Raw genomic sequence first — 22,764 nt, forward strand, 5'->3', positions numbered from 1 at the left:
TTCTTACCATATTGTTCTATTGCTGAAAGGCTAAGAAAAAAACAAAACATATATCTGATAACAAAGTATCAACAGTGTAAACCCACACTAAGCAATTTAATTATAAAATCAAACATTCATATATTAAAAATAATATTTTATAATATAATTATTTAGTAATTACATGACTACAATAAAATATATTCACTTAAAAGAAATGTTACTGCCTCAGGGAGTTCACGTAATAACTTCTACGTAATGTTTCACGACCTGTGGATAATGGTACTCAGAGTCCTTTCATATTACTTAAATAGGCCCTTAATTAATCAATATCTTACTTATATGCGAAACTTTACATACTAGAATGCAAAAGTTTATATGTATGGATGGATGGATGTTTGTTTGAAGGTATCTCTAAAACGGTTCTACAGATCTTGATGAAATTTGTCACAGATGTAGAACATAGTCTAGAATAACACAGGCTAGTTTAGGTAGCCTAAATGTTCCTAAGTGGCCAATTTATTAAGTTTTTTTTAATTCCGCGCGGACAGAATCGCGGTCGACAACTTGTTTTTAGATAAAGTAGTTTTTTTGAAAAAAAATGTGTTACTAATATAGTTATGTAAGAAAAAATTTTTAGACATTTCTTTAAAAATTAGATGTTTTTTTTTGTATAAAAAATGTAATAACAGTATCGTTGGTATATGGTATAAACGTACAGTATGTAAATGTATGTGTCTATGCATGATGTGGGGGTGCGAGAGGCTGCGCAGGCACATCTGCAGGTGGCGGTTGTTCAGGAGTGGCCTGCACCACACCACCCAGCACACCACTCTCAGCTTGTAACCTTAACACAAAATAATCTATTTTTAGTACAAATTTAAGAATATAAAAGCTTCTTTTAGTTATATTATCTTTCAAATAACGGGTAAAATTTCCCCAGAATTCTGCAACTACCCGCTATATTATTTAAAGTACATTGTATTTTGAGTAACAACTAATGCAATGTTCCGAGCGGACAAGATATTTGAATAATACTATACTAATAAGTGAAATGAGCAACAGATTTATTAAAATGTCAAAATTAAAATGCTTTCTTCTATATATATAATAATATATATAGAGAAGAAAAGAAGAAATTTAGTATTTAGTAAGTCGTTAAATACAATCCAACCTGGATAAGCGAGAGTCATTGTATAGTCCAGACGGATAACCTTCAAGAAAGAGAAACTCGAGTTAGAGAAAAATAAAGCCAGAAAAATATCACGATCACTTGAACTCACTTATCATGGTCATGTCACTCTCGCTTATCATGGTTCGACTGTACAGTTCTACACATTAAAGCCAAACTAATCGTCATTTAAAAGAAAACATAAAAATAGAAAAAATAATCATACTAATATCAATGTGAATGTTTAAATGGATGTATGGATGGATGTTTGTTAGAAAATATCCTAATGAAATTTGACATAGATATAGATCATAGTCTGAAAGAATACATAGACTATTATTTTTTTTATCCGCTCGAATAAGTCACAGGCGTCAAGCTATTAAAGTATAAAAATACTAGCTGTCGCTCGCGACTCCGTCCGCGCGCAGTAAAAAAAAAATGAAAAATAGATTTTGTCCGATTCTCAGACCTACTGAATATGCTCACAAAATTTCATGAGAATTGGTCAAGCCGTTTCGGAGGAGTTCAAGTTCGAACCCCGTGACACGAGAATTTTATATATTAGATATAAAATTATTTGGTATAACTTAGGAAATATATATCAACTGATGACATAAAACTATATCTTTACGACCAACATATATTTACACAGTAAAGTTAAAATCAATTAGAAGAAATTAATATTTTGATGCCATATCTAATTATATTTTACACAAATTATTACAATTTTACGTTCATTTCTATGATAAATTAAGAGATTCATATTGTAAAAAAAATACAGAAAAACAAACATAACAACTATTAGATATAGACAAAATAGTGTAATTGACGGAACAAGTCCATACATACATTAACATAAAACACGTTTATTATTGTTATAAAAACTAGTAGTCACCCATTGATTGAAATTTATATTTTACTAATATTATAAATGCGACTGTTTGGATGGATGGATGGATGTTTGTTAGAAAGTATCTCCGGAACGGCTCAACAAATATTGATGCAATTTGACAAAGATATAGAACATAGTCTAGAATAACACATAGGCTACTTATTAAGTTTTTTTTAATTTCACTCAGCGGAGTCACGGGCGAAAGCTAGTCATTCATAATCAAAGATTTTTAATTTTTTTATTAAAAATAGTTTTAACTATGTCAAATTTTAGTTCATCCATTTGCTCCCTTTCCTTAAATAAATGGACAAAGTTTTAGCTTCACATATGATATTAAAAGCAATTTCCACCAAAACACGGAGTTTTTGAGTTCTTCGGTAAAAATCTAGTATCATCTGTTTACAAACTTTCAAAGTTGTTAAATATGTAGGGGTAAGAAGGTGTGGGGGTAGGGGTGTGGGGGGTGTGAGTTACCTCTGGTGTGCCTGATGACGTGCGCGGAACTCAGCCGCCTTCAGCTGCTCCAGATGGAACTGCTGCCGCTCCTGGATCAACTGCTGCCGCTGGTACTCCAGACCTAAAGAAAATAAATCAAATTCAGAAGGTTATGAAATAAATTGGTCAAGGTAAGATACAAATATTGACTATATGGAGTTAAAAAGGTTTTTTTTTTTTTTTTAAATACATAAATGTATACTGTCAAGATTAAAATATTCCACATACATGTTCGCATGTTCAAAGTACGCATACGCACGCGCATGTAATGTACAATTGTCTACTAATTCCGTTACAATGAGTTAAGACTGCCTTAATATTGACACATAATATCTGGTTTTTCAAAGACAACGTTTTTTATATATAATTAGATAGCAAACAAGCATACAACGATCTGAATTCGCTGAAATAGCGAAGCGATCACTGATTGCAGATGCGATGCATACCTTTAATCGACAGAGGACGTACAGAAAGACATTTATCCATCCTACAACCAAATCCACCAAATCCACTTTCCCTTCCCTTCCCTTCTAAGAAAAAGATGGGAAGAAAAAAAACTATATATAACACTCTTCAGACTGTACGCAGAATTACTTCTATTTAACCAGTCTACTATATTGTTAAGGTATTGGACCAGATGAGGACCATTTGTGTAACTGATGTCATTGCTGGTGTCAACTGTTAAGCAACTTGTGTAAGTACCTTCTCTCTCCCTTTCCATAGTAGCCTCCAACTCTTCAAAATGCCGAAGTTTAATCTCCAGCTTCTTCATCTGCGTTTCAACGAGAAGTGCGACGAGTGATTTAATCTTGCGCTCCTCGACTCCAGCGAGATGCTTTGCCTTGACCGCGGCGGAAGCCAGCGCAGCTGCAGCTGCTGCAGCCACACCAGCCTCCACCTGACCAGCAGCAGCTGGAGCACCACCGCCTCCTGACTCTGCTATATGAACACAACTTATGAAGAACTTTATGACACTCTCTTAGTTAATCTTACTAATATTATAAATGCGAATGTTTAGATGTATGGACGTTTGTACAAGGTATCTGCGACTAGAAGAACAAGTAGGCTACTAAGTTTTTTATTAAATTCCAGGCGGACGAAGTTGAGGGCGACAGCTAGTTGATTACTAAAGAAATAAATGAGTATTTTTGATGTTCTGGAAACGCGTTTTCTTTTACTTTCCATACGCGTCTACACAACGAAATTAGTTTTTTCTTTCCTTTTCAATGTAATCATAGTTTTTTTCTCCAATATGCTTTCAATTCTACAATAAGATATTTACCAGGCGAGGGAGAAGCGGTTTCCTTAGTGTCCTTGGTGTCATCAGCAGGCTGTGCGTCGGCTGCCTCCTCTTTCACCTTCACTTCTCCTTCCTCTACCTCCATAGGCTCAGTCTTCACCTCAGAGGATTCTTCTTTCTTCTCACCTGTTTATATTCGAACTTATTACACACGTGTACAAAATTTGTTTATGAATCAAAAACTATCTGGCTTTAGTTAGTCTACAATTTTACAGTTAATGATCAAATAAGAAACTTGAATTATATTTTTGGAACGAAGTTCCTTATCGCGCGTTGTGAAAGGGGGCTAGATGGAAAAAATTCTTACGAAAAGTTGTCACGACACTTTTTGCTATAGTAAGTATGTTAACGACGTGACAATATGTAAAGAAAATTCATAGAAATAAAATGTACTTCTTGTGAAGACTTAAGTTTTTTATTCATAGAATAAACATTGGTTCCTTCACTAATTAATTGAAAGGAACTTCGTTCCATCCGGGTGTCCCAACACACCTCTCAAGTTTTTTTTTTATAATTTTACTTTATATATATTTGTTGGGTAATATCATCATCAGCTCACTATACGTCCTCACTGAGGGATCGGAGCCTACACCAAGTTAGGGGTGACTAGGACATAGTCAACCACAGTCAAGTGCGGGTTGACTTCACACATATCATTGAATTTCTTCTCAGATATGTGCAGCATCACGATGTTTTCCTTCATCATAAGAACGTCGGATAAAGATACATATGTAAATAGAAAAACAACAATGTACATGACGGGATTCGAACCCAGTACCTGCAGCATGAGCCACCGATGCTCTCTAAATATCGGAAAATATATTAGTAGATTATATCTCGTTCTAATTAAGCTAGAAGTTTGTGCTAAGATATAATTTCTGACTAATGAAATAGCTGTAAAAGTAGTTAGACCCACATGATCGTATGTCTATGGTCTATTTTGTATACTTAATATTCTCTTTATCTCTATCAGTGTGAGTTATCTCTGACCTGGAGGTTTGACATCAGGTGCGGTGCCGGCGATGCCTGTGGCTGCGAGTGCTGCAGCAGGTCCATGAGCTCCGGCCGCCTTCACGTGCGCCTCCATCATGGCCGCCGGCACCTCGTCCTGTCACACGGTACTATTTACTTTCTTACTTCACATAAATAAACATGATAGGCATTCCTTTTTTTTTTTTTTGGATTTTTAGGGTATATTCTTTTTCTGGCGCTTTAAAAATACTCTACCATAAGACTTTTTATATCAAACTAGCCATTGTCAGCGACTTTGTCGGCGCAGGCGTATAAAACTAGGCTATAATTGTCCGCGTACATAAGCTACCTTCTCGTTAAAGTTTAGTCAAAATCAATCCAGCCGTTCCGGATAATGTCCTTGTCCTGGAACGCGGTCTTGCGGACACATAGATAAAAAAAAATGTTTTTCGATATCATGTCCATGTCTGTTTTAAATACAGATACTCGAATTTTATTAATATATACCATAAGGGGGACTACTTAACAACTAGTTTAAACTAAAAACTACATAATACAATGAAGGAAAAGTTATTTTTTAACCTTGATAGCTGCGAACTCGTCCATGGCGGCGCGTGTGGCTTTTGAGGCGATGCGAGGGTCAACAACGGAGGCGAGGAATGCCACCGCACTCATCACTGGATTACCAACTTTGCTGAACGGTATCGGCTGGTATGCCAGCGGGCCGAGCACACCGCCTACATATATATACATATAAATTAACTCATATATACTTACTACTTGACAACTTACTTTTTATTCATTTGCATTTTTTTTATTTTAACCATGTGTATGTGTATGTGGGGTCAGTGTGTGTATGGGGTCATCAGTTTGCATATGGGGTTACTGTTTATGAATGGTATGTCAGAATAAATATTGGGGGGTCAGTGTATATGTTTGGGGGTCAGCGTATTTGTTTGGTGGGACAGTTTTTATATTTGCGGGGTCAGCGTATTTGTTTGGAGGGTCAGTTTTTATATTTGCGGGGTCAGTTTATATGTTTGGGGGTCAGCGTATATGTTTGAGGGGTCAGTGTACATAAGTGTGGGATCAGTAATTGTCGTACCGGATGCTGCATCCTGCAGATAAGGCTCCTCTATAGGCAGTCTGAGGAAGTGCAGTATACACTCATCATGCGTGCGCGTGCCGACATGTGCCGCGACCCTGTTCCAGTCGTCGCGATGCAGCTCCAGTGCTTCGAGCAGCAACAGCGTCTCCTGCTCCGTCCATTCTCGGCCGCGGGAACCACCGCGATACTGCACACACACAAACATACACAATGATACCATGGTATTAATAACTTCTAACAGAGTTTCCAAAAAACATGAATGATGAAACAATATTGTTGTGATACAAGTATTACTACAGTGGCACTCACCGAATTTTTCAGAAACAAATAATACAAAGTGAAGTGGAAGCAATTCCGCGTTTCGTCTGATGAGTGTGGTACCGGAGGCCTAATTTTAGTCCTCTTTCCCTTCCCACTCTTTTCTTATTAGGAAAGGATGGGAAGGGGAAGTGGATTTGGCGGAGGAGGGGACGCATAGGAAAGAGAAATATTCTCTTTCGGTGCATCCTCTTCTCCGTTGATTAAAGGTAGGCAGCGCATCTGCATTTGCGGATGTCTATGGGCAACGGTCGCCTCGCTATTGCGGCGAATCTAGGTGGCTGTTTGCTCGTTTGCCACCTTATGATATAAAAAAAAATATATGACAAAAACATATTTCTTAACATATGCTGTGCGCCGGCAAGGGTAAATAAAATCGTGAGTTCCAACTTTTAAAACGCTGATCCAAAACCATATTGTCATACCTTTTCTCTCTCTTGGAAAAACTGAGATGACTCTTTTTTTTTATTTGTTACTCATGCCAAATGTCGAATAGAGTATTATACCTGGTCTAGCTTGAGACCTGGTACATTGCCGAGGTCCAGTGCGGGCTCCTGTTTGATGGGTGCTGCAGCGGCTGGAGCAGCGGGTGCTGCTGGCGCGCCACCATCCGCACCATTAGGCAAGCCCGCCTCCACCTTAGGCACTGCCGCGTTCTCCGCTTAAGAAAATATAAATACATATATTATCAAACTTTTCCTGGTCACTGCCTTCAAAATTAAGGTAAAAATGGTAAAATCTAATCATTACTATTTTTATAAATACGAATGTTTGGATGTATGGATGAATGTTTAGTAAAAAGTATCTTGATGAAATTTGTCAGTCTACCGAAATGCATACAGTTCCCATGAAATAATTTTCATTCAAATATTTACTAATAACTCTGCAATTTTTCATTCTGCATAGACAAAGTTGCAGACAAAAACTTTTATTTTGTAGTTATTTCGCAATGGAAACCTATTATTATTTAAGATAGCATACAAATACAGATGTACATACCAGGTCTGGGCTGTGTGGGTCTTGCCTGTAGCGGCTGCAGACCGGAGGGGGTGTCGGACAGCACATGGAAGTGTGAGGTGGGGGGCGGGCCCATCGCTGTCGGTCGGGATTCCGCCTCCAACTAAACATTATACAAACTTTACTCCATGCATTATGGTCTCTATCGCCACATCTATATTTATATCATCATCAGCTCACTATACGTCCCCACTGAGGGGCTCGAAACCTACCCTAAGTTAGGGGTGACTAGGTCATAGTCAACCACAGCCAAGTGCGGGTTGACTTCACACATATCATTGAATTTCTTCTCATATATGTGCAGCATCACGATGTTTTCCTTCACCGTAAGAACATCGGATAAATTGCAAGTCAAGTGCTTAACTCCTGAGACCCCTATCAGTAGTATTTATATGGTTACTAAAAATAACTTAGTATAGAAACTTTTATAATGGTTTCCCTTGTCGGTGAGCAGGTGTCGTTATTGTGAGTCAGTATATTGACCTGATAGTTGAGGAGTCCCCACTGCTCCAGGAAGCCATGTACTCGCATGATGGCGCAGACATCACCAGCCAGGTTGCGCCGACAAGCAGTACTCGTCAGATACTCCGTCGGGTTCAGTCGGTATGTGTCAATCATGAAGTTCCTGATATATTACATATAAATCTTACTAATACTATAAATACCACAGTTTTTTTATATTACAAGATGGCAAACGAGCAAGTGGCCACATGAATTCGCCGAAATGGCGAAGCGACCGCTGCCCATAGACATTCGCAATTGCAGATGCATTGCCTACCCTTAATCGATGAAGAAGACGCACAAAAACAGAATATTAAACCTTCCTATGCATCTCCTCCATTAAATCCACCTGCCCTTCCCATCCTTTCCTTATAAGAAAAAGGTGGGAAGGGAACATGGACTAAAATTAGTTGGATGGATGAATGGATATTTATTAGAAAGTATGTCCGGAACTACTCAAAGGATCTTGATGAAATATGAACCCACAGGTTTTTTTTTTTTAATTCAGACGTAGTCGCGGACGACAGCTAATATATAGTGATAAATAAACACCGAACACTTGCAGAGGTGATAATTGACGTAGGTGATGAAGATATGGAAAAGATAGGAATTGAACAAAAATTCACCTATTTACATATTTAAGACGGAAAATTCTATATCTTAAACATCTAAGCTCATCATTTAAGTCCTAAAATCTTGCAAAAGATAAATATTGTAACCCCTTTTTACACTAAACAATATCTAAGAGTGCAATTAACAGCTTTTTTTCCATTAAATTATCAAGATTTTTTTTTGTTAGGAATGTATTCCAGTAACTGGAACACAGTAAGCAGTCAAAAGTACCTGTAAGCGAGATATATCTCCGGGGTCTTAGATTTGTTCTTGCCATTGAAGAATTCAGGTAGAGCGCGCTTCTCTATTGTATGTATGGAGTTGTAGTCAAACCAGGCGGAGTAAGACGGCACTACTATATGGTGAGTCTGATCCGTTACATTATCTTCCAATTCTTCTTTACTCAGCATCTCCTGGAATATTTTTCATTCTCTTAGAATAGTCATACAAAACATAATAAAATGCAAGACATCATTTTGATCTTCTTCTCCTACCTACTCTTTTGTTATAAAGGAAAGGATTTGTCGGAGAAGGGGATGCATAGTAAGGGGAAAAATTATTTTTGTCTGCGTTTCCTTCTCCATTGATTAAAAATAGGTAACCGCAATTGAGTCTATGGTCAGTTGTGTTAAAGTGTTACATAATCTTTGCTGTATGTTGCGCCTTTTTACTTAATCTATGTCAACTCTCTCTCTCTCTGCTATCTATGTTCCTTACAAGAAGTGTTGTCCGGTGCCTCTCTGTAAATTCCTTAATAATTGTGCATATAATAAAGTGTTTATCCATCACTGCCATTTTATTGCAACAAGTTATCTATGGTCAGTGGTCGCTTGGTCCTTTGCCACCTTATAATATAAAAAATATATATTTTTGCTGTAAAAAGCACATCGTGTTTTTCCCATTGGACCGATCAATCAGTAGGTAAAACACTCATCGACATGTAAGGATGTCTGTTGCAATAAAATGGCAGCGGTGGATAATTATACTTTATTGTATGTAGAATTATAAAGGATTTATAGAGGCAACGGACCACACTTCTTGTCAGTAACATATATAGCACAGAGAAAGAGAGAGAGATAGAAAAGGAAGTTGGCATAAATTAAGTATAAAGGCATAGACTATATAATATTTTAACAATGTCAAACCAGACTTATAACCTAATGGTAACTGTGTATTACATTTTAATTTATACTGTCCTGTCTATTGCTATATAATGTTGAAGGTCTTTGTCGCAAGTTATCTCTTTCCTTATTCCTTTGTACGAGAGAAACAACAATGTACAGAGTATATATGTTGTATATACCTGTGTGTTGGAGTCGCTGTGCTTGCCCTGAGAGTCGTCGTGCACGTCCATGGCGGGTGCTGGTGTGGCGGGTGCTTCGGTCGCGGCCGGGGGCTCCGGTGGCGGCGCGGCTGGAGCTAACATAATATACATAGCATTAACGCGTCTTAATTATAACATTGTTAATTTTCTTGCAAAAGTTAATATAAAATCGACGAATATCAGCAAAGTAATTTTTTGTGATTTAAAAAAAAACATTGGTTTAAAAGAAAAATTACTCGCTCCTAATACCTGCTTAAAGTTTTAAAGACTGATTGCAGATGCAGCTTAGAAAAAAAAAACATAGGAAAATCATTAAGAAAATTTTGAAATCAGTTACATCTATATATATAAAAGAAAGTCGTGTTAGTTACACCATTTATAACTCAAGATCTGTCGAACTGATTTAGCTGAAAATTGATGGGGAGGTAGCTTAGAACCAGGAAAAGGACTAGCTAGTTTATAATAAACTAGTTTTTACCCGCGACTCCGTCCGCGCGGAATAAAAAATAGAAAACGGGGTAAAAATTATCCTATGTCCTTTTCCTGGTTCTAAGCTACCTACCCACCAATTTTCAGTCAAATCGATTCAGCCGTTCTTGAGTTATAAATAGTGTAACTAACACAACTTTGTTTTATATATATAGATAAAGCGCCAAGTAAAGGATCAATTTATTTTACATTAGCTGTCGAGAAAAATTGATTTTTCATTATCAACAACACATTTTTTTACATACAGACAGATATTATATACAGACACTTCAATTTCATTCATATGTATATATTTGATAGAAATCGAGATAATAAAAAAATAATTTTAAAACACTAGAAAAAAAATGTCCATTTACTATGAGCTTAAATGTTACTAGAAACCAAATAGCATGGATTTGAATATATTAAATTTTATAGATGCAAAAATCACAAAAACTATGAAAGTCAACGGAAACAATTCTTGTCAACATTCCAAATTGGGATTTGAACCCTTGACTGGTAGATCAATAGCGTGTGCATAACTGTTAACACTTGAAATACTGACTGTCAGCGGAGCGCTCGGCCTCCGGTGTAGGCGCAGTATCAGTGTTGTCACGTGACGCAGTATCATCTTCGTCTTCGCCTTCATTATCACGACGTTTGGAGATGCGGCTGAAAATTTTATTATTATACTAATAGTAGCCTGCGACTTCCTCCATGCGGAAAAAAAATAGTCTATGTCTTCAAAGAAAATTTTCAAATTGTCTCAGTAGTTTCGAAGTCTATTTAATACAAACAAACAATCAAATCTTTTCCCTTTACAATTAATAGATAACCTATAGGTTAAATATCAAACTTATATGAAGTCGAGATTCGTTTTTTGTTTCATTTCTTGTTATAATAACATTACTGAAGGTATTTACTCTAAAAAAAGACTCTAGAGGCCATTTTTTCGCTCTAACTTTTGTGCTCCAGATTAGTTATCTACAGGTATAACCTATATACCTAAAGATATAATATATGCTATGTGTAGAACTATGTTTGTCGTGGTTTTTGCCTAGTAACCTTACCTCTTTCTCTTGCCATGTTTCTGCGGGGGAGGGGAGGGAGATCGCTTCCTCTTACTCTTCTTCCCTTTGCTGGACGGCTCCGCGCCAGGTATCAAATCATCCACTGATAGCCTCAATTTGTGAACCTGTATACATATGTAAAAGTATTTAAGTACGCATAAACATTACTGTGGGTTTACACATGTTGATGTCCCTGTCTTTTTCTTTAAGAAAAACAGACACAACAATTAATCCACATTAAGAGAAGAATGATATGGTATCATTAAAGAAAATAAGTAACAGAAAAAGTATTTCACACTTTCTGTTCGAATTATTATACTAGCTGTCGCCCGCGACACCGTCCGTGACGGATTTAAAAAACTTAATTAGTAGCCGATGTGTTCTTCCAGACTATGTTCTACATCTGTGATAAATTTCATCACGATCTGTTCAGCCGTTCCGAAGATACTTTCTAACACACATTCATCCATCCATCCATTTAAACATTCGCGTTTATAATATTATAATAATACTAGCTGTCGCCCGCGACTCCGTCTGCGCGCAGTTAAAAAAAACTTAATAGGGGTATGAAAAATAGATATTGGCCGATTCTCAGACCTACTGAATATGCTCACAAAATTTCATGAGAATCGGTCAAGCCGTTTCGGAGGAGTACGGGAACGAAAACTGTGACACGAGAATTATATATAAGCTATTTGAACTAGAAACTACTACTTTGCGTAAGCGCTTCCTAGTTAAACTGTATGGTACTTTGTCGAGCGAGAACGTGATAAGCAAAAAACCTCTATAAGCGAGAGTCATAAACTCGGGTTAGATAGAGAGAAACCTGTACAAGCGAGAAAAATATCGCGGTCCCTTAGACTCTCGCTTATCCAGGTTGGACTGTAGTTAACCTTCTTCTTGCCGTTGGCATCAACTTCGTAGTCCTCCTCGTTCATCCACTCGTTGTACTGCGGCAGGTCTAGCGCCCAGCTCGCAGACACACGCCAAGGCTCGCTGCGTGTGCACTCCCAGCTCACAGTCTCCGGTACATCCACCTAACAATGTTACAATATTACCTCTCAATCTTAATATCAAGTCACTTTATATTTGTCGATGGAAATAAAAAAAGAGAAAGAGCTGACATAATTTGGTTGGACTTATGTCCAAGTAAGATGTACTTGTCGGTAATTGTTTGTCATACAATTATCAACATTTTTAGATCGTACACTTTACATAAATAAAATATATGCTAGAAACTCTTCCAATCCATACCCTAAACCACAGACAAACTACAATTTACTCTAAAATTCATAAATTCCAAAACATTTGTGACAAAACACATTTTTTTTACAAAACATTAGCTACTCTTCATTTGCAATATCTATGACTCCTCTGAATAAGGGCCAATGTGCAAATTGACATGTTTTCAGGAGAGGATCTCAAAATTTCAACCATATAGGAAAATAGGCTGCATAGGCCCTTTTACATCAGCTAAAAATAACATTTAAACCTGTAAAAGTGTATTTTGTTTAGCGCATACTCTTAACTAAACTAAGAGGTAGATTTTAACACAAAAAAATAAGTGTTTTGGCGCTTATCCATAGAACCCATAAAATTTTGACAAAATAAATAAAAAAGAAAAATCCACTTATAGCCGTCATGTACGAGCATTTAACGTGTCAGTGTTTATTTAAGATTTACCGGCAGCTCCGTCTGTGTCCATATATCGTGACTGTCAGGTAAGTAGTACCAGTGCACCAGCGCACCATTACCACGTCTGAACACCGGCCGAGCGTACTCCTCCTCCAGGGGGTCTACGGTCGGGTATATTATATGAGTAGCGTCTTCTTCGTCTTCTGGAAAAAAACAGATTAATTTAAACTTAGACGTATTAACTACTAGCTGTCGAATTAAAAAATATATATTTTTAGTGTTCTTCCAAAATATGCTATACATCTATGCCAAATTTTATAAAGATTCGTTACGCCGTTCCAGAGATAACTTCAAACAAACATCCATCCATCCATTCCATATATAATATCTATTTATAATATTAGTAAGATGTATACAGGTATATAACCTCTGATAGAAAAACCAGTGACATAATGTGATGAAGTTTTACTTTTGTTTACAAATAAACAAAAGGCAAAACTTTCTTCCCTTTTTACTACGCGACTTACAAAGAGGGTAATGTTCTTTACCCGGTTAACAAAAAGGGGGATTTTTTAATATGAAATTGTTACATATAAATACTAGCTTATTTATTTTAAATAAGAAACTATTTGTATTAAAACGTAGTAAATAGATGACGCTATTACATCTATTGGAGCTTCAGTCGTTTGGGTTTCTTGTTTTTTTTAAGGTTAGGGGATTCACTTCAGTAGATTGTAATTCCAAATTCGTTTTACGTACCCCAAAGTAGTGAACTGGCTTTCATACATATTGTAGGTCAATTATCAAACAAGAAAATAATAATTTCAATGTGTACTCACCACAAATCTCTCCTTGGTGATTACTAACAATATCCTTTACTTTATTAGCAGTAGCTTTGTCTACATCAGGACGTATGTACACACAAGGTGATCGTATCACTTCTGCACTCATCAGGGCGCTTTCTATTTCCATCATCATCTGCACATTCAGATCCTTACGGGATGGGTTCTGAAAAGGGTGATGGGGGGAAGGGAAACAGAAAAATAAGCTTTAGTATCAATTCCAGTCATAATAATAACTAGAAAAGCATGGGATTTGCAGCAAACTTAAATATATAATAGGGTAAGCTAAATACAATTCTTTATAATCTAAGGTAATTGTCTAAATCGGAGGATTATTTGAGAAAAATGTGCAATATTGGACTATTTATAAAAAACGTGGGTAACGTGTTACCTTTTAATTTATTCATTAATAATATTTAAAGCACTTATTCCGACTATCTTTTAAAAATTTTTTTAGATCTTTGAACAATCGTGATATTTATCTACGAATCTACAAATTCTTTTGTTTACTATTGTTACTACTTTTTTATATTCTATTATATTAGTACAAAATTAACTTCATAAGTTACATATACAAATTAAAAACTCTAAAAAAAAAAAAAATGTGATGGAATTTTTGATGAATATTTTTTTTTGTTATACATGCAAAACATTAATGGTGAGTTTCATAAAACCAAATACAGACAATTAGTGACAAAACAAAAACTGTTATACACAAAAATAACTGGCCATTAACAAACAGACATACAACAGAGAAACCCACCTTTAAATCCCAAAAAAAGCTTTTTGCAACATGAATTGCATGAAACGGAATTCATAATGAAAATGTTTTTACTTAAATAAGATCTTTTACTGCTTTTTTTCTTATTGAAAACAAAGTCAGTTACAAAAAATATTTTGTTTCAAATTTCATGATTTCTTAAAAGATATACGTCCCTTTTTAAAAATTTGTGAAAAAGAAACTCGAAAATAATAACTACGGTACTTAAGAGAGAATAAAGTGTTAATGGCTTGTCATACCCTTTGAACGTGCTTTTGGAATGACAACAACACGTGTATGACAAAATCATTACCAAAAATTATAAAGACAACCTTTCTTTCCGAAAAAGTCATCAAATTTCAGTCAAATATGCCGCGCCATATAAAAAAACATTGAAAACTTAAAAAAAAAATATAATCTATGGTCTTTAAGGCGGGAAATGCTTCTGTCATTCGCGTGTCATTGTGAATGCGTGTTACTGGCCGCGCAGTATGGCGGGAGCTGGGTCGTCTGCGGGGGCTGCGGGGGCTGGGGGGGCGGTGAGAGCGAGGCGGGCGTGCGCGCGACTGCATACCTTACCGACCTGGAAGTCGAACTTGCGCCACCGCTGCTCCGACTTGAAGCGGAACATGGTGGCTAGGACCGTGCACAGCGAACCGCCCGGCTTCATGTCCATAAACACTTTCATCTGAAAAACAATATGGCTTTTTTTCATCAATTTCATTGCCCCCACCAAGCTTGACGAGCTCACTTATTTAAAAAAAATCGTAAAGGCATGGAACGTGTTAATAATGGTCCGAATAAAATTACACTTTATAAAGTAATGATTTTATAAAACATACATTTTATAAACAAAAGCAAAAAAAAGTTATTACAAATATGTTTCTCTGCGAAACATCGTTTTTTGTTTGTTGCTAGGTTTAATTAGAAAAAATACGACAAGCTGCAAACGCTGGCATGTAACAATTTACAAGGTCACCATATAAAGTTTGATAGATACTATTATTGAACCCTTATAAGTCACAAAGCAATGATATCAGAGTCTAAAAGTGCCAAGCCATTAGCCATTAGAGGCTTCGGATTGGATACATTTATTTATATCATTGCTAGCTGTCGACCGCGACTTTGTCTGCGCGGATTTAAAAAAAAACTTATTAAGTAGCCTGTGTGTTCCTCCAGACTTTGTTCTACATCTTTGCCAAAATTCATCATGATACATTAAGCCGTTCCGGATATACCTTTAAACAAACATCCATCCATCTAAACATTCGCACTTACCTATAATATTAGTAAGAAGATTTTGGTTAGTTATTTTGTTAGGAGTTTTTTCAAACGTACTCACAAACAAGCAAGGGCAAAGGTGAATCAACATCTATAATCTAATCACAAGACGGTTCGTGATAAAATTTTGAAATAATAAAATCTTTCTATCACGAATATTGCCACTTTTTCTCCTGTTGCTGGCCTTGAACTTTAGCAATATAATTGCATGTATGATGCCGAAACATCTTTACAAATTATAAACGGTATGCAACGATATGTAAAATATTGGAACAAATTGCTAACGTCAGTTTTTTTCATTATAAGGTGACAAACAAGCAAGTGTCCGCTGTTGAAAGGCATTCGCAAGTGGAGTTACGTTGCTTACGTTTAATCGACGGAGAAGGAGACGCACAGAAATATAATATTTCTCTTTCCTATGCGTCCCCCCCCCACCATGAAATCCACTTCCCTTATAACACAAGGGTGGGAAGGGAAAGAGGACTAAAATTAGGTCTCCAGCACGCGTACTCGTCAGACGGATATCTTCGTGCCTTCTGTGTAGTCGTGTGTAGTATTTCATCAGGCGAATTAGCCCATTCGTTCAACAGATTTTGTAAAACATCTTAAGTTATAAACCTTGATGTGAGGCGGACTTCCGCGCAACATGGGCAGTGGTGCGCGACAGACGAGAAATAACTGAATTTGAAGTTGATCAACTTTTAAATATTAATAAATTACGTTCTCATGGAACGTACGTACTTATGACCCGGTGAAAAATTGGCTACATACGAAAAAACTAGCTGAATTTCTAATCACTAAGCAAGGTCTATAACCATGTAGCCAACCACAAATAACCATTCGATGTAGACTTACAAAACTCATTAATCGATCTGAATCGAAAAACTTAATCTATCGTTTAAAGAGCTATCAAACCCTTCGTCTGTTCGTTCTTAAGGCCGAACTCAGTGATCCATTAATGAACATCGTAATATTTTTTTATAATTAAGAAAAGGAATAAGAAAAATTTAATGCAATTCAATTATTTTATCTACAAAACTAAATTGCAATAAACTTTATAGATCCAATGAACTGTACATAAAATGACGTAGCGTAATGGAGGTATCAAGGTAGAGACTCGTTTGGCACAACATTAGTGACTAGTTAGACTCCGAGAGAGCAAGACACGCCAAACCTCTCAACCGTTAATATTACACCGTGTTCACCGCCTTTACAGATCACCGTGAAATCAGGATTAAGTGGAACGATGGCCATCTTAAGAATACTTGTGTTAATTTCTTTACTAGAAATAATAAAGGCATCGAGGTCAACAGCACCTATGATAAAAACAGTAAGTTATAAGTACTCTTTTTGTAGCGTAATTAATATTGAAGCGTAACCAAACAAAGTTTTACAAACTCGTCTTTTAATTCAAATGAGATAAACAGAGATAATTAGTAATCCGTATCTATCAAAGTGGTTTCAATTTCTTTTAATGCTTCATCTACAAAAACCACGGTAAAGTTCACAACGGGTGAAGGTGAAAAGTTCTAACCACATTTATTATTACTAACAATAAAAAATATAATTTTTGAAATTGAATTTTAAAATTAATATCGTTTAAGGTACACCGCGGTGGAACACATTTCGAGGGACCCCATTGGTCACAAGAGGAAAATGCACTCTATTGGGTGGACATCATAGAACAGAAGGTGCATAGAATGGACGGACAGACGGGAAATGTTACAACCAAACAAATAGGTAAATTATATAACCCATTAGTCTGTAAAAAATAGTTTTATTCATCATTGTCTGTTGATTTTTTTATTTTATTACATCCATAACTATAAACCACAATTTAAATGTTAACCTTAATGAATTTATTTATTTTTAACAAGTTGTCGACTGCGACTCCGTCCCCGCGGTATTAAAAAAAATAATAAGTAGCTTCTGTGTTCTTCAAGACTACATTCTACACCTGTGTCAAATTTCATCAAGATCCATTAAGCCGTACAGAAGATACCTTCCAACAAACATCCATCCATCCATATTAACTTTCGCATTTATAATATTAGTAAGATAAGGAGGTAAATAAATTTAAGATGAAATTTTCTATGTAATTTCAGGTTATGGACCCGTATCTTTGGTTGTTACTGTACAAGACAATCCGGGTACAGTGCTGGTTTGTGTACGTACAGAACTGTACCTTATGTCGTGGAATGGATCTACTAATGACAGTGCTCTGAGACTTCTTAGTATTGTTGACTTGGGCTTGCCCGATAACAGATGTAATGATGGAAAAGTTGATACTAGAGGACGTCTTTGGTTTGGTGAGTTTATAGGCAATCCTTTAGTGTAGATTTCTTATATAAAATCTCAACTAATAGTCTCTCAGTGACCTTTTAACTCTGGGTGTGAGGGTAAGTTGAAAGGATAGAGAAAATAATGTTTGCAATAAGTAATCATGCAATGTGGGAAGTCAAAATTACTTTACCAAATTCCTTATCAAAGTATTTGCCATACTTTGATAAGGGCAAGGCAAGGCAAGCAATAAAATGGTAATCCATTTGCTATCTCTGTCTACCTAATTTAGTTAAAAACATACTTCATATATGTTATTCAAAATTACAATATATCTTACCATAAAATACAAATTATGTGGTACGAATTACACCAATATAATTTCAGGTACAATGGGCAAAGAAGTAGGTACAATGGTTGACAAAGACCAGGGCACTCTATACATGATGGACCAACACAACGTTATGGATCCGGCAGTGTGGGTGCGTCCTGTGACCGTCTCTAATGGCATCGCTTGGACACAGGACAACAAGTTTATGTTCTACATTGACACACCGACTAGAAATATTGATGTTTTCGACTTTAATCTAGAAGATGGGACTATACGTAAGTATGGAAATAAGTAAACTAACAAATACTTGTTTGAACGTCAGCTGGTATTTTAATTTATAGGATTAATCAAAGAGTCAATCATGCCCTAAAAGATTTCTTAGCTAAATCTTTAACTGAAGCTAAATAATGGAACTGACCTATACTTAAAAGTGGGACTTAAATTGGATCTGTAGAACCTTTAAGACTATGAAAAAGTAAATTTATGGATATTAGTAAAGATATTGTATTGTTTATAGGTAACAGGAGGACTATATTCAGCTTTGTGGCAAATAATATGACTGGACTACCTGATGGCATGACAATTGACAGAGACGGCAATTTGTGGGTAGCATGTTATAATGGTGGAAAGGTAAGTTCCACATATATAGAGACAAAAATTAAACTACAAAATTATAATTTTACATTTCTTTCCCCGATGGTCCTTGCAATATGTAAAATAAACTTTAATAATTTATTTATATTATAGGTTATAAAAATCGACCCTAGAGCAGGAAAACTACTAGAGCAACATAAACTACCAGCAAGTAAGGTGACATCAGTAGTATGGGGTGGTCATGATTTAGAAACATTGTATGTAACTACTAGTAACTTTGGGTTGAATGCTGCGGAACACATACAACAGCCTAACGCTGGCTCCCTATTTGCAATTCAAGGCACAGGTGCAAGGGGACTACCAGAAAATCAATTTATATATCCAGGTGCAGCTGAATATTGAAACACTAATACGAATACACTATAATATTTTAACAGACTGACATAATCATTCAACTTACAAAAAGTAATGTTCTTTAAGTATGTTACAAACTACAGTAAACCTTCTGAATATAACAAATTATAATTATTTGAGTGACAGAGCCGAGTGTCAATAATGTTGACTTAAGAAAATCTAAAGAAAAAAAATTTTAATGTTCATTTCATGTAATTATAGTATATTTACACTTTGCGTAAATAATTATTCACTAATTCAAATAAACTTGAAAATATCTATAAATAGCTGAGAAGTTTTTCATTTTACCTAAAACCATTGAGCCCAGTGTTATATCTATGGATAAAATTATGGAACTTACCGGAAGCCTCAAGAATGGTGGATCTGAAGCATTTTTCCCCAACTTGTTTTCCTGATACTGGATAAGCTGAATAACCAATTGGGCCAGACCCTCTTTAGTTGGTGGATCTGTTTGTACATGCTGCAAAAAAAACATGGCATATAATCTCGTAACAAAAGTGTTTAGTTTAAAATGTTACACAAGCTTAAAAAATACACAAAATTCATATAAATGGGAAGATAATTCAACATTTCAAGCTATCTGAAGAAAAGAGTAAGACTTCTTAAGAGAGCTTGTAAAAGATCACTAGCCCTCAGTGTGGTGACTCAGAACTAATAACCTTTTTCCTTGCATTAAATTTAAAAAAATAAACATCATTTATTGGTCACACAGTGATATTTAAACACATTTTAGAATAACTATAACCAAAAAATTATATGTGTGAAAAGAGATTTTGAGATACTTAGTGTTCACTTAAAAATGGTCACAGTATAGAAACCACAATATATATCTTGGGATGTACTCAACAAGAATTACGAATTGTTGCAACCATCAAGAGCATGTTATAGTAGTAGTCGAAAAACAAAGAAGTTGTGTTGGATTCTAAAAGTTTAATTAAATTCAATGGATCACAGAAAGTTATTGCAATTTATTTAATTATATAAAAATACAATTATTCATTTATTTACAAATCTATAATAGTTACCTGACTTCTTTTTAACAAACAGGGTGCAACAATCATCTTAGGGAAAAATATGAAGGTATTTCGTACCTTGTTTAAACAATGATCCCGGTTTCAACAATAAATACATTGTTTATTAGTCTAAAAAGAAATGTTTCAAATTATAACTCACCTTTTTGCAATTTTTTTGTAGCCAAACACGAATCTGATCAAATTGTGCTAACGACTCCGGTGCTTGGAAGAATTCCACGTTAGGCCCTCCATCCTTCTTGGGGCCTAGGCTTGCCATTGCGGTGACTATCAATAAGCACGGAACTCTTACTTTTCACTTGAATAATTAGATAAATACGGAATTAACACCTAAACTCTAACAAATATTTAAGGTTTACACGGCGTCCTTTCAATTGTTGACATTCGTGTGATGGTGTTGCCATTGGATGAAATGCACAGAACACCTATATTCCTATAGCGTAGGTAAGACCAATATAGATTATACTCAATAAAATTGAAGCAATCCGTTTTAGTAGTTGTAGATAGGGCTTATGGAAAAACAAATTACGTTTAAGTCAAAATAAATTATAACTTTTTATTCAAAATCAAAAGTTACGGATTGTCACTTTTTTATATCGTAAAGTGGCGAATGAGTAAGCGGCCACATGAATTCACGAAAATAGCGAAGCGACCGCTGCCCTTAGACATCAGCAATTGCAGATGCGTTGTCTTCTCAAACGAAGGGGACTCACAAAAGGATATTCCCCCTTTCTATGCATCCATCAAATCCACTTCATCTTTCCATTCATTCCATATAAAAATGGATGGAAAGGTAGACTACTAAAATCAGGCCTAAAGCACGCACACTCATTAGACGAAACGCGAAATTACTTTCACTTCAAGCTTGTCTCCATGGTCGTGCAAAAGATGTTGCTAGCGTCTATCACTGTTGAGGTCAAATTGTCACAGTTGATTATTTTGACGTTTTTGACCATGTTTGGTGGTTGGATGTCTTCAAATATATTTTAAAATAATGTAAGGTATCTAAGGGTAACAGACACGAAATCATCAATGAGTTTAAATAAAAATAACACAAAATTTGATTCCACAAATATTTATCGAATTTCTATAGCTAAAACAAGCATATTCAATTTCCGCCAACACATTGATGTCACAATTTAAACATTTCATTATGATTGTTAATCATTAGAAGAAACTTTACATAAAATATTTGACTAGGTCCATACTACATTTAACAAATGTGGCAGGTCACATATCACTGGCTTTCGGCCAAACGGAATATAATGTGTATAGATTTTTATCACAAATAGAGTGACCATAAAAACATAAAGACAGCACTTTGTATTTTAAATGACAAGGTGTTGTATTACGAAAGCATAAGCCAGTAATGACTGATTAGAATCGTTCTGTCAGTTTTGACTGCAGTGACATTTGAATTAACACATACTGTCATCCCATACAATCTCTTTGAAAAAACAGAGAACAGTGTCAAGACAAGTGTCATAGCAGTCGGAAACGTTGAATACACACTTACCAAGTAGTTTAATAACTTTTCGTCGCCGATTCTTTATCAATTAACACAATAATATAATGAAATCACTTCAGTTAACATTAATTTATTTATTCTCAGGCAATTTTGAATGTTATTTTGACATTATGACTTTTAAGAATGTTGCCAGTTAAAAGTTAGTTTTTAAACACACTTTGTCGGTACCATATTATTTTATAAACCGCTAACTACTGATAAGCTAAGTTTAATTTATTTAATAAGTGATTCAACGATATAAAAATATCATGAGAGTGTAATTGACCATATTTTGTTAACCTGGTTAAGTGTAGACCTTGACAATATAGCTTTAAAAGTGCAAATAATTAAATTAGTATTAATGGAAGATTTATCTCTAGCAAAAGCGGCGCTTTAAGGCTCACGAAGATTTCTATCTTTTCGTAATTTGTAAAACATACTATTTTTTTTATCTTTGACGTTAATAAATGGCGTTAGAAACACAAAAAAATAATTAAATAAGAATTTGTTATTTTTTCCCCCTATAAAATTGGATCCCCAATTTTTTTTAGGAAAGTGTTCCACAAAATGTGAAAATTGTGGATAAAGTATACAGTTATCTTCGCTTGCCCTGATTTATATATCTTAATTTACTTGTTCATAGCTGTTAAATGCACTTTAATAAATTATAATGAAAATTACAATTTCAAACTTTTACAAATGAACACAATTTATAAATTACAGTAAATACTTAACAAAACTGTTTACTATATACTTATATATAAAATAAAAAATTTACACAATCTCATCTAATATTATTCATAATAATTTGAAGATGAAACCCTAGTTTATTCCGCATTTATTCAAAATGGAAGCTTTGTAA

The 22,764-nt window shown here is 35.3% G+C and overlaps 2 protein-coding genes across 2 annotated transcripts; one reads left to right on the forward strand and one right to left on the reverse strand.

Moving 5' to 3' along the window:
* Positions 1-690: 690 nt before the first annotated feature.
* Positions 691-20,790, reverse strand: LOC106707633 (SWI/SNF complex subunit SMARCC1). The gene is given in 21 exon segments (XM_045682271.1): positions 691-826; positions 2,517-2,619; positions 3,240-3,476; positions 3,820-3,963; positions 4,828-4,945; positions 5,392-5,546; positions 5,915-6,104; positions 6,742-6,896; positions 7,235-7,355; positions 7,736-7,877; positions 8,597-8,778; positions 9,669-9,778; positions 10,668-10,732; positions 10,734-10,829; positions 11,228-11,352; positions 12,121-12,264; positions 12,911-13,065; positions 13,702-13,870; positions 15,039-15,152; positions 19,705-19,824; positions 20,538-20,790. Coding segments are annotated over 21 exon segments (2,871 nt in total). The 5' UTR covers positions 20,655-20,790; the 3' UTR covers positions 691-717.
* On the forward strand, positions 16,788-19,514 carry LOC106715486 (regucalcin). Its single transcript, XM_014508784.2, has 6 exons — positions 16,788-17,075; positions 17,350-17,485; positions 17,851-18,054; positions 18,413-18,631; positions 18,874-18,986; positions 19,104-19,514. Exons 1-6 carry the CDS (start codon positions 16,992-16,994, stop codon positions 19,350-19,352), a joined length of 1,005 nt encoding a protein of 334 aa, XP_014364270.2. The 5' UTR covers positions 16,788-16,991; the 3' UTR covers positions 19,353-19,514.
* Positions 20,791-22,764: the final 1,974 nt, after the last annotated feature.

The sequence above is a fragment of the Papilio machaon genome, chromosome 18, assembly GCF_912999745.1.
Source record: "Papilio machaon chromosome 18, ilPapMach1.1, whole genome shotgun sequence".
Lineage (NCBI taxonomy): Eukaryota > Metazoa > Arthropoda > Insecta > Lepidoptera > Papilionidae > Papilio > Papilio machaon.

Excerpts from the sequence above, each read along its gene's own strand:
- LOC106715486 (XM_014508784.2), top strand. The coding sequence starts at position 16,992 with ATGGCCATCTTAAGAATACTTGTGTTAATTTCTTTACTAGAAATAATA. Across the intron at positions 17,076-17,349 it reads CAGCACCTATGATAAAAACA|GTACACCGCGGTGGAACACA; the intron begins GTAAGTTATAAG and ends ATATCGTTTAAG. Across the intron at positions 18,987-19,103 it reads CATGTTATAATGGTGGAAAG|GTTATAAAAATCGACCCTAG; the intron begins GTAAGTTCCACA and ends TTTATATTATAG.